The 14838-nt window shown below is 37.0% G+C and overlaps 2 protein-coding genes across 5 annotated transcripts; both read right to left on the bottom strand.

The window, feature by feature from the left end:
* Positions 1-87: 87 nt before the first annotated feature.
* On the bottom strand, positions 88-9171 carry TOC64-V (translocon at the outer membrane of chloroplasts 64-V). Of its 2 annotated transcripts, none has more exons than XM_011089587.3 (13): positions 8790-9171; positions 8170-8322; positions 7682-7806; positions 6249-6374; positions 5702-5884; positions 5390-5534; positions 4977-5145; positions 3956-4090; positions 3611-3811; positions 2261-2388; positions 2120-2171; positions 1344-1413; positions 88-716 (listed from the first exon to the last, which is right to left on the bottom strand). In XM_011089587.3, the coding sequence occupies exons 1-13, from the start codon at positions 9026-9028 to the stop codon at positions 634-636; spliced, it is 1809 nt and encodes a 602-aa protein (XP_011087889.1). In that variant the 5' UTR covers positions 9029-9171; the 3' UTR covers positions 88-633. The 2 variants fall into 2 exon arrangements, with proteins under 2 accessions (XP_011087889.1, XP_088740151.1); XM_088884025.1 differs by having other exon boundaries at positions 8170-8281; positions 8790-8932.
* A 1459-nt stretch (positions 9172-10630) lies between these two features.
* On the bottom strand, positions 10631-14609 carry LOC105169228 (putative protein phosphatase 2C 10). Of its 3 annotated transcripts, XM_011089585.3 has the most exons (7): positions 14472-14609; positions 14266-14371; positions 14005-14117; positions 13112-13351; positions 12329-12605; positions 11207-11361; positions 10631-11106 (listed from the first exon to the last, which is right to left on the bottom strand). In XM_011089585.3, exons 3-7 carry the CDS (start codon positions 14035-14037, stop codon positions 10972-10974), a joined length of 840 nt encoding a protein of 279 aa, XP_011087887.1. In that variant the 5' UTR covers positions 14038-14117; positions 14266-14371; positions 14472-14609; the 3' UTR covers positions 10631-10971. The 3 variants fall into 3 exon arrangements, with proteins under 3 accessions (XP_011087887.1, XP_011087886.1, XP_020551929.1); XM_011089584.3 differs by having other exon boundaries at positions 14266-14549; XM_020696270.2 differs by having other exon boundaries at positions 13112-13344; positions 14266-14549.
* Positions 14610-14838: the final 229 nt, after the last annotated feature.

Below are 14838 nucleotides of genomic sequence, written 5' to 3'. Positions count from 1 at the left end.
CTGAAAATTCTTGTATCACAAAACACCAACACAATTAGCTTGCATCGCAATTGTATGTTACAGTTTTAATTTAATAATATTTGTTAATTCTAAAAAAATAACACATGGCATATCAATATGACAAAAAATATAATATAAGATCTTTACAACACAAAATCAGATAATAGAGTCCAATCCTTAAAAGTTCGGCCACTTATTCCAAACACTGAAGCAGCAGGGATAAAGCAACAGCGCAAGTGTAAGCAACGGCTAAAAACGTCTGTACAAGCTGGGAATTCATGAAGCCCCAAGTCAATAGAAAAGAACATGAGGACTAGAGGATATGCTTGATAGAATTCCGGAAAGTGAACGTGTTCTACATGACTAAAACCCGAGGAAATATTTGCAGATGTCGTACATCTGTTAGCGTAAGGAAAACTTGGGACTGACCTCTCACAACTAAGCAGAGCTCCAAACTTATTTTCTCTTGAAATCCGTTAGATATACACATCTTACAATCAAATGGCTGAATTGATTTAATCCAATTCTCAGACGTTTCCCCAAAGAATCGGTGTATAAGACAACAGCTCTTCTGTATTCCATGTCACATCTCCGTTCTATTTCACCAACAAGTATCAGATAAGGGCAGAAAACTCAACTGATCAATTTTCTTAGTCTCTTTTCAGCTAGACTGGCAACCTTGTTCTGCGGTTCAAGAACAAGTGCATGCTTGAAATCTGCAAGGTGCACATACATGCATGAGAAAACCAAGAGAAGATGCTACAAAAATACAGACAAGAGATGGAGTGAAATTAAGTAGTCATTCTCCAAAAGTGAAATAAGATTTAGTGATTGTATCTAGTGACGACTGGAAAATTCGGGGCGTACCTCTCATCTAAAAACATACCAAGTCAGACAAACAACCACAAGCCAACAGATCTGATACATGTTCTGGCATAAACAGCTTTCCAGCAGTTCACAATGATACGACAGACAGATGATATTGTGCAGCAGACTAAATTCTATGCTAACTCCCAACTCAAGTTTGTATGTAACAATATAAAGCTGGTAAAAACAAGAATTTTTCAAATGTACAACTTCAAAATCATCCATAGAACTTATTAGTCCACTTCATATTTGACTAGAGGCTCAGCAGTCGGCAACAAATAATTCAGAGTTCCAGATTATGTTCACAAGAGCAGATCTATTGAGTAAAGACTTAGTAAGGCAATGATACTCAAAACTTAGATCCACTAGAAGGCAGGCAGATTTCCGAAAGAATAGCAGCAACATGGTTAGAGCTGAATTCATTAGCATGTATGGTATTATCATATAATAAATCAGATTTGCAAGTGTTTGCTGACCTTGAAGAGCCTCTCTGTAGAGAAGTAATGATTCTCTAGCTGTACCTCGTCTTAAGTAGGCCTTCACATACTGCAGATAGGGGAAGCAAAGTGATCGTTAGATCATTCCAGTCCAGAGGGTTCTTTAGGGTGCTTTTGCAATCAAAACCTTTAATTTCTTTCTCTTGTACCTCAATATAAACAACTAATAAAGCAAAAGAACAAAACTATGTCAGCTACGCTACACTTAAATGCCAATGAAACCACCCATCAGGCTTTCATGCAAAAGATGAACCAATAAGTTCCTTATTGGTGATTCAGAAAGAAAATAGCAACATATAGATAATAAAAATGCAGCTAACTATGACAGATTGGGTTGCCTTTACGTGGTTGACAGCACAAAATGGGTGAAAATAGTCCCTCGGTCAATATGCTACTAGCAGACATCCATCCAAAACAATTAAAAGACTCAATAATTAAGTGCCAGAATCATGCAACATATACTTCAAAGAGCATTTTATAATAGTGATCAAACATGGAACTTTCATCATAATTCCATAAATGAGCCTGTTAACATCTATTAAATAAGCAAAAGAGATGCAACAAGCGGTTAGCAATCACCTAATTCTGGCAGAAGGAGCTTGTACCCCATCCACTTAAAAGCTAAAAACGCAACGTGAGAGGAGATAGGCAAATGATACCATACTCTTGTATTTTGGAAGTGAGAAAATAAGAAGACATGGAACAATGACAAACGATTAGTGTACAGGGGGAAAAGGATGGCATGCTTCTCTCACCTTCTTATCCAGAGATATCGCCCTACTGCAATCCTCTTCAGCTTGTTGAAAGCTGCAAAAAGCTACTCGTAAGCAAAAAATGTCTCCAAAAGTGATTTCACAAAGAAAAGACTGCTGTACAAAGTATAAGATGTCACCAACCATCCCAACTCCAAATAAGCAGCTGCCCGATTGGAATAGTAAGTTGCATTTGCATCATTCAACTTTATCGCCTCTGAATAATAACTTACAGCCTTATTCCACTGTTTTCCCTTATATGCAGCATTGCCCTGCATTGCAAATTGAAAAAATGGAAAAAGAAACAAGAGTTAGGCAAACACCATATAAACAGAAGGCATGCATCACCTAATACAGAAAATATAACCATGGAAGAGATTATCAGTCATACAACACCACGGACAAAACAGTGTAACAAAATATGGTAAATACTAATATGTACAAAAGATATCAATCATGAACCACATGGAACAGAGAAAAAATAACTATAAAGCAGTTCCAATCTAGAGATACTGCACTCCCTGGATGATCAAGCTTACTAGCTGCAAACACATACAGGTAGTGGAAGCATTTCTGGCTTGCTTTATTTATTTATTTGTGGGTAAATTAGCAAGCTAGCACTTACAAAAATTCAACAACTCCATGAATGTTACACAAGATTTTATCTTTAACAAATGAAACAAGAACTTCTGAACAATACATTTTTTTATCAAAAGAAAAACCATTCACGCATACATCCCACCTCCAACATGTGTAATATTAGTGTGACAAAGGAGAAAAATTGAGTGTTACTTAGAGGTTACAGGATAAAGGTTTTATATCTGATTTAAATCCCAATATAGACACTCTCCATTACTTAAAACCTGAAAAGAATGGTTCCGGGAAAGCAATCTGGTGAACTTAGCTCCAAATACCTATGTCACCAATTATGCAGTGGATTTTGTTGCTAGGGCCTCAAACCTAAGGTATAGTCATTGCCATTTATCACTCCTCGAAGCTTGATCATCTCAGTAAGTGTGATAATTGATACATATTTATTGTTAGTCATGAGTTTTTTTTATGTCCAGTCCTTTTGTTTTGTTTCTTCTTTTCCTCTTCTGAGTAGGATCTAGCATGGGCCCCAGTTTCAGAGATTCAGTATGTTATCTGGAAAAAGAGTAAAGAGGTTAACATTATGTTGATACCCTATTCAGACAAAGGGGCACAGTTGTTGGAAAGGGACGACAGTTGATCCACGATGCAAGCCAAACAAGAAACCAAGTCTTCAATGAGCCCTCATAAGTACAATTAACTGCAAACTCCAGTTTTAAGAAAAGAAGACGAAAAATAACTCACGAAAGCAGATACAATGATGAAAATTTAACATCACAAAAGAATGACACTTCACCATTTGATCAAATTTTGATAAGATCGCAAGAATAATTAGGAACAACTGAACAAGTTTCAAAGGTAAAAAGTATAGGAAAATTTTAGTTGATGAGAAGAGAACTAGACCTTTTCCTTAAGAAGTTCAGCAGCATCCATGTTACCGTTGGTATATGGCAATGGAGAGAAACTGGAAACAACGCTGACTTCTTCTTGGAGAGAAGAATGCATATCCAAGACAGTATCAAGTAGGAATTTATCCATCCCATGTGATGCAATAAATGAGACAGAAATTGGAGACTCGTCATGTTTCCCAAATGGAATGGCAACCTGAACATTATGGAGGAAAAAGACAATTCCATGACTGTGAGAGAGTGTGGGTGAGGCATCATAATGTTTAAAGTTCTTTAGTGAAGTTTGAGTACAAGGGGCAAGAATTCTGACAATCAACTTAAACCTTGCTATATAGATTACCTGGCATCCTCCAGACATAGTTGCAACGCTCAACAAAGCACTCATTCGGTCGAGGTACTCAGCAGGGAGACCTTTCTTGGAATTCCGCTTGGGTGGAGGATCAGCCACTGTGGGAATAACTAATATCCCATCATCCTTCAAAAATCAAGAAGAGAATAAAACCAATTAGACAGAAAACAGTAACCAAGAGCGAAAAGTGATTGAAAAGTTTATTCAACATAAGCAAAGGTCCAATAAATAAAGAGTGTAAGATCAACTTGAATGCAAAATAAAATTCAGAATCATCAAGCTCATCTTTACAGAGGCCTTCAAAACCTTCTTCTAAGCAGACACTAATCAGACCTCTGCACAATTTCATCATTTAGATACCGATCCATCTCGATGGTAACCAGGACAATTGAAAAATACAGCTGTTTCTCATGAGATCTGATTCTTTTACTTTAGCCACTATACTGTAGATAAACAGTACAATGTGTCGCATAGCTCCTAAACAGTCATAAATACAGCTATTATCCAACAGACACCTAATGCTATAGCAGATAAAGTTTGCATTAAAAATGAGCAGTGCTTGGATACTAAAGATTCTGTATTACTTCAAGGAGTCCTACTGATCAACTTGAGGTAAGGATCATAACTGCCCTGCTTCATTCCAGTTTTACACTATCACTTTGATGGTGGTCAAAATTTCAGTGGGATTCGAGCTTATGATGGCAAGCATGACCACAATCACCATACTTATAAGTTCATACTGCAAAACAGGAAACATATCTACACTTAGATTTTCCAGACAATTAGACCTGTTCTACCGTGCTGCACACACTCCAAGATTAGGTGAAAGATGAATGTGCTAAAATATTTGGCATGGATCCATGTTGCAACCAAATCATGGTTTTACCGGAACCCATACCTCCGGAAAAACAAAGAGCAGATTCTTCAGTATCCCTAAGAACTTCGAAGGATAACCACAACTCCACCATGCAACATGGAGAAAGGATCCATTCTAATGAAATAGCTAATATACCTTCAACAGACTTTGTACAGTAGCCCGCATTTCCATTCTAACTTTATATAGGCTTTTGACATCCTCTTGTGTGGCGTTTATTGCTGCCCGCACACAATTGGAGACATCAGGACCTAATTTGGGTTTGGCTGATTTAATCCACTCCTCATTATTTGTCCTGAACTCATATCTGAAACGCAAAATAGGCTAGTCAGAGAAAACCCATGCTTGGATTGGAAAAGGGAGGCCAAAACTTGATACTTGTGCGACAAACTGAATTTTTCCCCTTTCCTCCCTCCACAACAGGGGGGAATAAATTTACTTCCAAAAGCTCAAAATATAAGCACATATGCATCAAGGTATAAGATAACATAATTTTTTATGCTGAATGACCAGATACATGTTGCAAAAATATTCAACTATTTGGGCGATACCTCTGAAGAGAAAGCATCGCAGAAGATAGTGCTCTCAAAGTAGATGTTCCAATTTGCAGTTTCTCCGATTCTTCATGGAAACTTTTTAGGCTGGGAACATTTGAAGCAATGTACTGCCCAAAATTCATATGCTTAGGCGTCTGGTCTGCAAATAAAAACAATGGAAGGAAATCCATAAATTTTCAATTGTTATTTTGGGCCACAAATTTTAGAATTAATCAGGACAATATTGTAAATAGTAGTTTGAAATTTTATTAATCAAATCATTACAAGCAGAAAAGTATTTCATATCACACCAACAAAACCACTTACAGCCAGATAGCCTCTCTGTTGCTTTGCTTACAACATACACAGTCTTCTGCAAGGGAACCTTGGAAAGCTGGAACAGATCATCAGCTATAATTATGCGTCGCGTCCTTTTAGGTTCCAACAGATTTAACTTCAGTATAGCATGTCCGACGCGATGCAAAACAGATGGATCAGAAGCCAACCATCCTAAAGCAGTGTTGTTATAGTGTCCATATTAATTACTGAAAATAAAAGAAATTTCTACAGCCATCACATGCAATAATGGCCTGCCTAAGTAAAAACTTGCATCTAGAAAGACAAGCATATTAAATACGGGTGTTGCTGTCAAGTATCCAAGACAATAAAACGATCTTAACCATGAAATGTAGCTTCCAACTGTTATATCTCTTTAAGCCCTTGAAAACCAGCTCAGAAACCATATCTACTTAACTTGAGTCTACTATGCCAATCTTAATTCACTTTTATGCACTAGTTTTGGCCGTTCAAAGAAGCAGCAAGCTATATGAGAATCTGAAACTTCCAAAATTGCAGTCTAACGATGATTGCATACCAACAGTATCCAAACTTTGGGAGTTTGGCAGCACACCAACTGTAGACACAATTCCATGAGACGGTCTGAATCCAAGGATGCCACAAAATGATGCTGGTACTCTTATACAACCAATTGTATCAGTACCTACAATATCAGTTTACATTATAAGAATGCAAAAATTTGAAAAGCTAAAGCAATTCATAAACACAAGAGACATCTTTGAGGAGATCATATCTAATGAAACCTGCACAAGTAGATGGCAAAAGAAGCAAGCATGATAAACGCCAGATGGTTATAGAATAAACCTAACAATATGGAACCATAATTGTAAGATAAACATAATAGCATCAAACAACTGTCTGAAATAATAACGTGGTCATTCTAAAGAACTTAAGATTGTATGTTTTTGTTTTGTAAGGAACTCAGTTCACGCGTCAGCTGTATAAATGAGTGAGTGTGAAGAGTCTCCAGAAAAGAAAACTGGGGTGAAGGAGTAATAGATGAATTATGAATATAACATAAGGTAGATTAGGTATAAAAGAAAAATGCAGTTTTGTCGTACAACTATCTTCGAATATATTGTAGATGGTTCTAAAAAAATCCATACCCTTCATACAAAGCCTACAAATACATTAATCCTCAAGCTACACTCATTAGATAGGCTGGAGCAAGAACCGAAACAAATGTCAAAGAGAACTACAAAAAAGTATGAGAAAAGAAAAGAAGTTGGACCCCTGTTTGAAACAAGAGCTTGATTATTAAAATCTGTGTACAGGTGATATAGTTTAAAACTATTCATAGACTTCAAATATATCCCTGCCAGAGGTGTCTATTCGCCTGAAAAATGTATTTAAATGCAAACAAAACCTTCATGGTAGAAGACATGCCACTTACCCAAAAAAATAATTCAAACTCAACCTAAGAAATGTGGTTATTGATGCTTTAAAATTAGGCTGATAGGCCATGCTTGTTCAAAAGTATTGAATTAGTTTATCTCTCGATAACTTGGATGCCCCCACCCCTCCTTTCTTATACGTATGCATGTATACAAATATCTATAGCACTCTTTGTATATCGAAATAATAGCTTCATTATGAAATGAAACTGTTAAAATTTTTACAAACTCATGAATTGATACTTTGAGAATCTTGATACTATCAAACTTTCGATTCTTAACATTTGTTGTCATTCAATCATTTTTTAGAAATGAATTATTTGTTGCAGATAGAATAGTTATATTGACCTGTAAACCATATCGAGTTAGTTCCATATTTATTTCTTCCATCAACTTCATTTTCTTTTCTTTTTTAACTTGGACCTCTTCATGCCCCCCAATCGCATAAGAAAAAATAAAAAAATGCATAAAACCTTGATTAGAAAAATAACATTAGCAGACATTTAAAACAATAAAAAACACTGGAATTTAATTTATCTGGAAGAAAATACCATACCAAGAGCAAAATCTACAATCTGGGCAGCAACAGCAACTGCTGATCCACTAGATGAGCCTCCAGGAACATGAGATGGCTTTGCTGGATTAATTGGAGTTCCATAGTTTTTATTTTCACCTAATATCCTGCAACATAGGCCAAGAACAATAATCAGTCGCTTCCTTGAGACTCCACATCAGGCCACCCACCCACAAACCTTCTGCTCCCCATCCCCCCATTCCCCCAAAGAAACAAGAAGAGTAAAGAAAGATTGAAGGGTATGGCAAGTTCCCCCATAAACGTAACCTCGAAGGCCAAGCATATGTAGTGAGTTTGTACCAGACAGTAAAATACTTCTACCTCATCTTGGCAGGATACACTTTTATCATCCTTACAGAATCAAGTTTGCACAGACATTGACATTTCAAATTCTCAACGTACCTTTGTAACATTGAGTCAGCAAATGCCGTGTAAAAGAAGAGCTAAATTCAAGGAAAAAAGGAATATACCCAAAACCAAGCTCATCCATGACTGTCTTGCCCAAGCAAGCAGCTCCACTCCTTAGCAATGTTGTCACCACTACAGCAGTTTTCCCTGCTGCCACATGTGTCCTCTTCCAATCTGCACTTCCATATCCCGTTATGTAGCCCTTTATATCAAAGCTACAGAATAGTCACAAATAGGTATAAGTTTAAAGGCAAGAATATAAGCCGCAAAACCATAGATTCAATTTTCCTGGAACGACATTTTATGCCAATCTGGTTTACTCCATCGTCTAAGAATTTAAGTAATCATTTTCAGCTAATCATGCAGCCCAACATTTTATTTGAAAAGACAGTATCACTTCACCAAAAAGCTAATGTAATACGTCTATTAACTTCCAGGAGTTGCATTCGAACCGATATGGGACTTTCAACGGTAAACTTTTCCAAGAGACAGTCCTTTCACAACACCCGCCTTTTCAAGAGAGACCAGGCAAATTATTAGTACCCATCAAATCTTCAGTTGAAAATAACCCCACTGAACCAAGAAAACTAAGTCAACCATGCAATTAAATTTGAGATAGACGGCCCACACCAAAAAACAATGCGACAAAAGTGAATAACAAAAGAAAACAATGATCACATACTTGTCATTAACGGCAAAGTTGAGGCCGGAGAGCGGCAGGCGAGCGGCGGGCGGAGGAGGCTGAGGAGATGGAAGAAGTTCAAAACGTTCGATAAAAGCACCAAAATCTTCTTTCAAGTTGTTCTTGGCTGTGATCCGACGGCGTTGGACCTCAGCGAGGATTAAAACTCCGGCAAGGCCCACACCGATCACCAACCAAACTTTCGGGTTCGACGCATTTAGCTTCGATAATCTAGACATTTGACGATCAGAAATGATGAAACCTGAATGACGATTGCGTTGAAATTGATTAGTCGGCGAATTTACGGGGTGGGCTTTAGATTCTTGTGAAGAGGGAGAGAGACAGGGTTTTAGAGAGAGAGAGGGTTTAAGGAGAGAGAACCGGGCTTGAGTTTGCTGTATACGGGCCAGCACCTCTTATATGGGATTACGTGCCCGAGCGCGTTGGGTGACGCGCGAAACTTCCGGCCAAATTTTTTTTTTTTTTCTTTAGGAAAAGTTGTAGGACAATTAAAATTGATTAGTATTTATAAAAAGAAAAAGTAAAAAGCAAATATAAGTTAAATTTAATATCGTTTAGGAAAAAACACTTCTGAAAAGCTTAATTGAAAAAAAAAATTATTTTTGCTTAATCACTATACCTAATAATAATTATTTTTTAAAAAAATAATAAATTTATTTCAATTAATATAATTTATATTTAAATTTTTGCAAATATTAAATATATAAAATTATAAATTTTATTAGTATTAAATTATTCATATTATTTGCACGAATAGATACTTGTAAATTGTAACACGGAACTCTACATTGTTATTGTGCATGTCCATCGAACTATTGATGTGTTGTTAGCTCTACTAATACTTCAGAGACTTCTCAGTGGTACGTAAGATATTTGAGGCGTATATTTGAGTTTAATCATACATGAAAGAGCCCTGGAGCTATAAATGCTTTGGCACATTATATACGAATAAGTGTTACGAATCAAGATGTGCAATCCATTGAACAGCATGTTGGGAGCTTTTCCGTGTATAATTTGCTGACAGAGGGACCTATGAAACTCTATTATGTTTCTGACATATAAATAGTTGTAAATGGAGAATTATCAAAGAGGGTACAAATGTAATTTTTAAATCGTTTTGGACGAAGTATAATTTCGTATTTTTGTAGGGTTCAAGTGCAACTAACTCTGAATTCCCATTGCTTAGTTGAAAAGGAAAAAGATAATTTATTCTCTTTCTTTTTATTTTTGTTATTCGATTTTGTTGGCTCTCAACTATTTATGGCGTGTTTGTGATTCCAAGTGAAATTTCTATTTTCTATTTTATTATATTTAGTCTATACATATATATAAATTTTTTAAATGAAACAAATAAAACAATCAACATACACAAGAATATATTAAATGCAATAAAAATAAATAAATAAAAGCCACAACAAATTTAAAATAGAGAATTCAATCATCCCCTAAGTTGAAGGTGGACCATAAATTTTTCGCGACATATCCTCTATGGCATCCACACCAACGAAACTTCTATTTCACTTTTGTCCCACATAAAAAACGACATCATTATTCGTACAAGTCACCTACATTTTTTAAAAATTACACAGCCCCAAATACAGCATCATCATTACACAAACTATCCTTAAAATTATGCATATACCCCAAAAAAGTCATCATCATTAAATAAACTACCTTTGTTTTTCTACTGTCACGAATAGTTTTTATAATTATGTAGGAGATAAGGAGCAAAATTAAGAATTAAATTGCAGTTTAAAGGTTGGGATGCATACGTAGAGAAGCGTGGATGTGATACTATTGTATAAATGGGGTAGTAGAACTGAAGCACAGGCAAATAGCTACATCTTGTATATATCACTGGAACCTTTTTCCTATATGGGATTATTACAGAGAACACTGTATAAAACAACCCAACTTGGATGTCTTCATGCAAATTACACAGAAACAATGGTGAAAATCTACCCCCCCCCCACCAAAAAAAAAAAAACAAAGAAGGAAAAAGAAAAAGAAAAAGAAATCAAGCAATAGTAAACCACATAACAAAAGCTTTGACACTTAATATTACACCGGGGCCAGATAATAGCAGCCGTTCTCAGATCGACACTCGAGCTGGATTTCTATGAACCATATTGCATCAGATAGAGGGCATAATGTACAAGAGCTAGAACCGGACGACGATGCATGAGATGTCGTCCTTGCTCTCTCTGTTCAATGCTTCTGTTGCCAGTTGCTTGGCCGCTTTCTGGGGGTCCTTGATCTTCTTTGCAATGTCAACAGCCTCTTGATTCGACATTACCTGGAGTTTTTATGGGTAGAAGAGTGGAGAGAGATAGCGTTTATGAATGATGAATGAAAGCACAAGGTAAAAAGACGATAATTATGGGCAGAGAAGAGACCTTCCATAAACCGTCGCTAGCAAGAATAAGGAGGTCGGTATCAGCATCAATCTTGGCATTTGTGATATCCGGGTCAGACCTTAAATGTGTCTTCAAGTTCTTGTCTCCAAAAGCACGAGAAACGGCCAGTTGGCCATTCACCCTTGCAACATCTCCTGGTGAAGAAAGCACAGATTAGGTTAAGTTATTTAAACACAGATTAGGTGAAGATAGACATGTTTTATCCTTTTTTCCTGAACTGAATGGGTATGTTTACACTTATAAGTATACACATACAAAATTTCCCATTGTCAAGAGCTATTCTAACACATCTACCAAATCAGTTGGCAACAATCGACATGCAATATATCCTATAGTTTCTTAATCGGCCAGTTCTTTCTGGCAGATTTTATATCCTAGGCTTTTTCGGTGGTCGGGTGATTGTAGGTACAGAAGGCCAGTGGGATAAGTTCTCATAGTAGCAAGCAGTACTCTAGAGATAAGGTCTTCATTGCTATGAATCCCAAGGTAAGAATTCAAGAACATGGCTCAGAACATAAATGGCTCGTCAACTTTTGGCGAACTAGACAAAGAAAGAAAAAAAGTACAGATAGACTGTTTTCCAAGATATTGTTCTTATGGATGTTTGTCGTATAAATTACACACACACGCACAATAGAATACGGATTAGCTCCCTAAAGATTTTCAAATTAACACCCAGTTTAACAGCTCAGCATCTCATCATATACATGTACTCAGTGACTCGGTACTCTCCTTAGAAATCACGACTACTTGAATTTTCAAATGTAGGAGTAGCTTAAATCATAATTATTGATTGCCAAGACCCTGCTTCTCTAACTATTTGGTTTAGAGAAAATTTGAATGATATAGAATTAGATTATCTTGCTATATCAGACCCAACAGTTGCCGGACGAAATTTAAATGTGGAAGCGTAAAACTCTTATTTACTCAACAATCTGACCCATATAGTGGTGCTCCGACAATTTCAATCATTGTAATTCCCTTTATAAAAATTCTAAAATTTCATTAACTACGTCATCTTTGCTACTACACAGCCATAAGCGTAATTGAAACGATGTCTCAATAACTTATCATAGATAAATAATAGTTATTCAGCATTACCAGGCATGTTCGAGACAAATCCACCTCGGTCTTCGATGCTACCACGCTCGGTGTTGGGTTCATGATCAACAGTCATCTGTATAGCCTGCCCCCTCCTGGAAAGCACTCCTCGTGAATCACCAACATTGGCCACCCACAGATTGCGGCTGTTTATAAGAATTGCAGTGACCGCCGTCGACCCGCCTCTACCGAGGTCAGGACTGTGAGAGAGAATAGCCTGATCAGTTCTCTCGTAGGCTTTAGCAATAGACCTGCCCGGGTCGGTCCAAAACTCCTCCTGGAAAATTCAACATAGTCATACTATGACAACAACAAATTGAAAAGAGTAGCAGAAAACAGGTTGCGGTGAGGGGCACAAGAAGTTAAGTATTTATAAGGAGAGAAATTCTATCCAACTAAATAGGTCATCCATGACAATTCATACGTTATACATAGTCCAGTCACTTTCTGCGACTACGTCATAACATTGTCATAAATACATGGTCCTCAAACTAAATAGTACATTACATTTAGTGTATCTTCAACGAGGGTGAGGTTTCTGCAGTTATTATTTACCAAGATGAAGCTAAAGACAATTTTGCACTATTTTCCGCGTAAGAAACATGCACCGTCTTTGACCATTTTCATTCAGTTAACTCTTGCACTTATCAAACCAAAATTCATCAATATCGTCACTCCTGATCCTATTGTTATCTCCCAACAATGAGATATCCACGTCCATGCTCTCAAGTTCTAGATAGCAAACGACAAAAGCACAACGAATCCTGTCGCTTAGCAACTAACCTCCTTTATGATATTAGAAAACAAATGCTTCTGTAAGTAAGCCGGCACAGTATCTCCCAGATGCCCATCATATATAGCAAATAGCCCCAACTCATGACCGTGAACCTGTACAAATTTAGCAACATGGTAATCCTCCATTGGATGATTTGCCTTCCCTTTCACTAAACTGTACCCATACTTGGCAGACCCCTGATGGCTTCTTCCCTTGCCAGAGCCACATGACGACCGTCCCCCTGCAAGCTAAAGAAAAAGAAGAAAACTTAACTACAAAATGAGCAGAAATAATACGAGTTTTAGGTAATAGATGACGAGCAGATTTGACATTAACCCAGTTCCTGAGACTTCTTAGAACCGACGTAATGCAGAAAAGATGCAACTACGACAGTGTAATTTACACAGCATGCACTAAGGTGAGAAGAGAAACCGAAATCAAGTTTATCTGGATGCACATTGATTTCTGAAAGAAGTTTCAAACATAGTCGGAGCTACCCCAGACGCCATAGAATTGAAACCACATCCGACAGAACTTCATCCTCAGTTGAAACATCAAACTGACAACTTCTTCCACCCAAAAACGAATGTTTAAGCTCAAAATTGAAAGCATTCCAGCAAGCTTTCAAGTATGTCAGACATGAAAGCAAACGGAGATGCTTTCTCCATCGAACTATATGCCACAGAAAGCATAATTCAGCCATAACCCCACTGTCCAACAAAAAAACCCTAGCAGAAATTTCAAAGATAAATCAAGTTGCTGTTGCATATGACCAACTACAAAATTCACCAGAAACACAAAATTTATGAGACCATCATCCTCCTATAACCTAACACAAGAAATAAAAACTAGCAAAAAGCAAAAACCATAAAGACCTTAAACAAGATAAAAAAAACCTCACCTGTGAGTAATTGAAACAGCACAGACTATCCATTTATCCCACAAAACCTCAACCTCCTCCTCTGCAAATCAACATCTACCTTCTAATCCCAGTAAAAGTGAAATACCCACAACCTGTAACATGAACAACAAAATTCTTGATCATGAACAATCAGCCACATATCCAACCCAGAGAACACAATCAAGATTCAAGCTTTATTCACCAAGAATCAAGAAATCAACCAAAATCACAACATGGGCATCCCAAAAATTTTCAACTTACCGATCCACCACTCTCCAAATCAAGAAAACCAAAAAGGGCAAAGGTAGAAGAAGACTAATTATATCAATTCTGCGTCTGCTCTAACTTGATCCTCAAAGAAACCACTCTATGTATACACCCCAAGAAACATATATCAAGATTAGAAAAAAAAGGAGAGAAATTTTCAAGAAAAAGAGAAATGATGAGAAGGGTTATGGTTTTGTTACAGAGAAGAAGAGGGTCATAGATTCGGTGGTGTGCAGGCAAGAATTGCAGCCAAAAGGCCAAGACTCTGGGCTTTGGCCTCCCCTTATTGACTTTGTTGTCTTTATTGTTTATTTATTATTATTTTTTGCAGTGTGTTGTCCTAAGTAAAAATGTTCCCCAGCCAGTCAAGGCACTGTTTGTTTGATTGCATTATTACAGCTGTTTCAGTTTCTTTTTTTCTTTTCTTGCTCCAAACTTCTCATCAGTTTTCCCACAAGTTACACAAAAAGGGTTCTTGCATTAATGGAAACTACTTTCTTCTGATTTGGTCATCTGCTGTGGGGGTCCTCTGTACAATTTTTGGGTCAGCCCTTTCCACCTTTTTCT

Source organism: Sesamum indicum, linkage group LG8 (genome assembly GCF_026168435.1).
Source record: "Sesamum indicum cultivar Baizhima isolate 11 linkage group LG8, ASM2616843v1, whole genome shotgun sequence".
In the NCBI taxonomy this organism is placed as follows: Eukaryota; Viridiplantae; Streptophyta; class Magnoliopsida; order Lamiales; family Pedaliaceae; genus Sesamum; species Sesamum indicum.
This window is presented reverse-complemented; position numbering and strand designations above follow the sequence as displayed.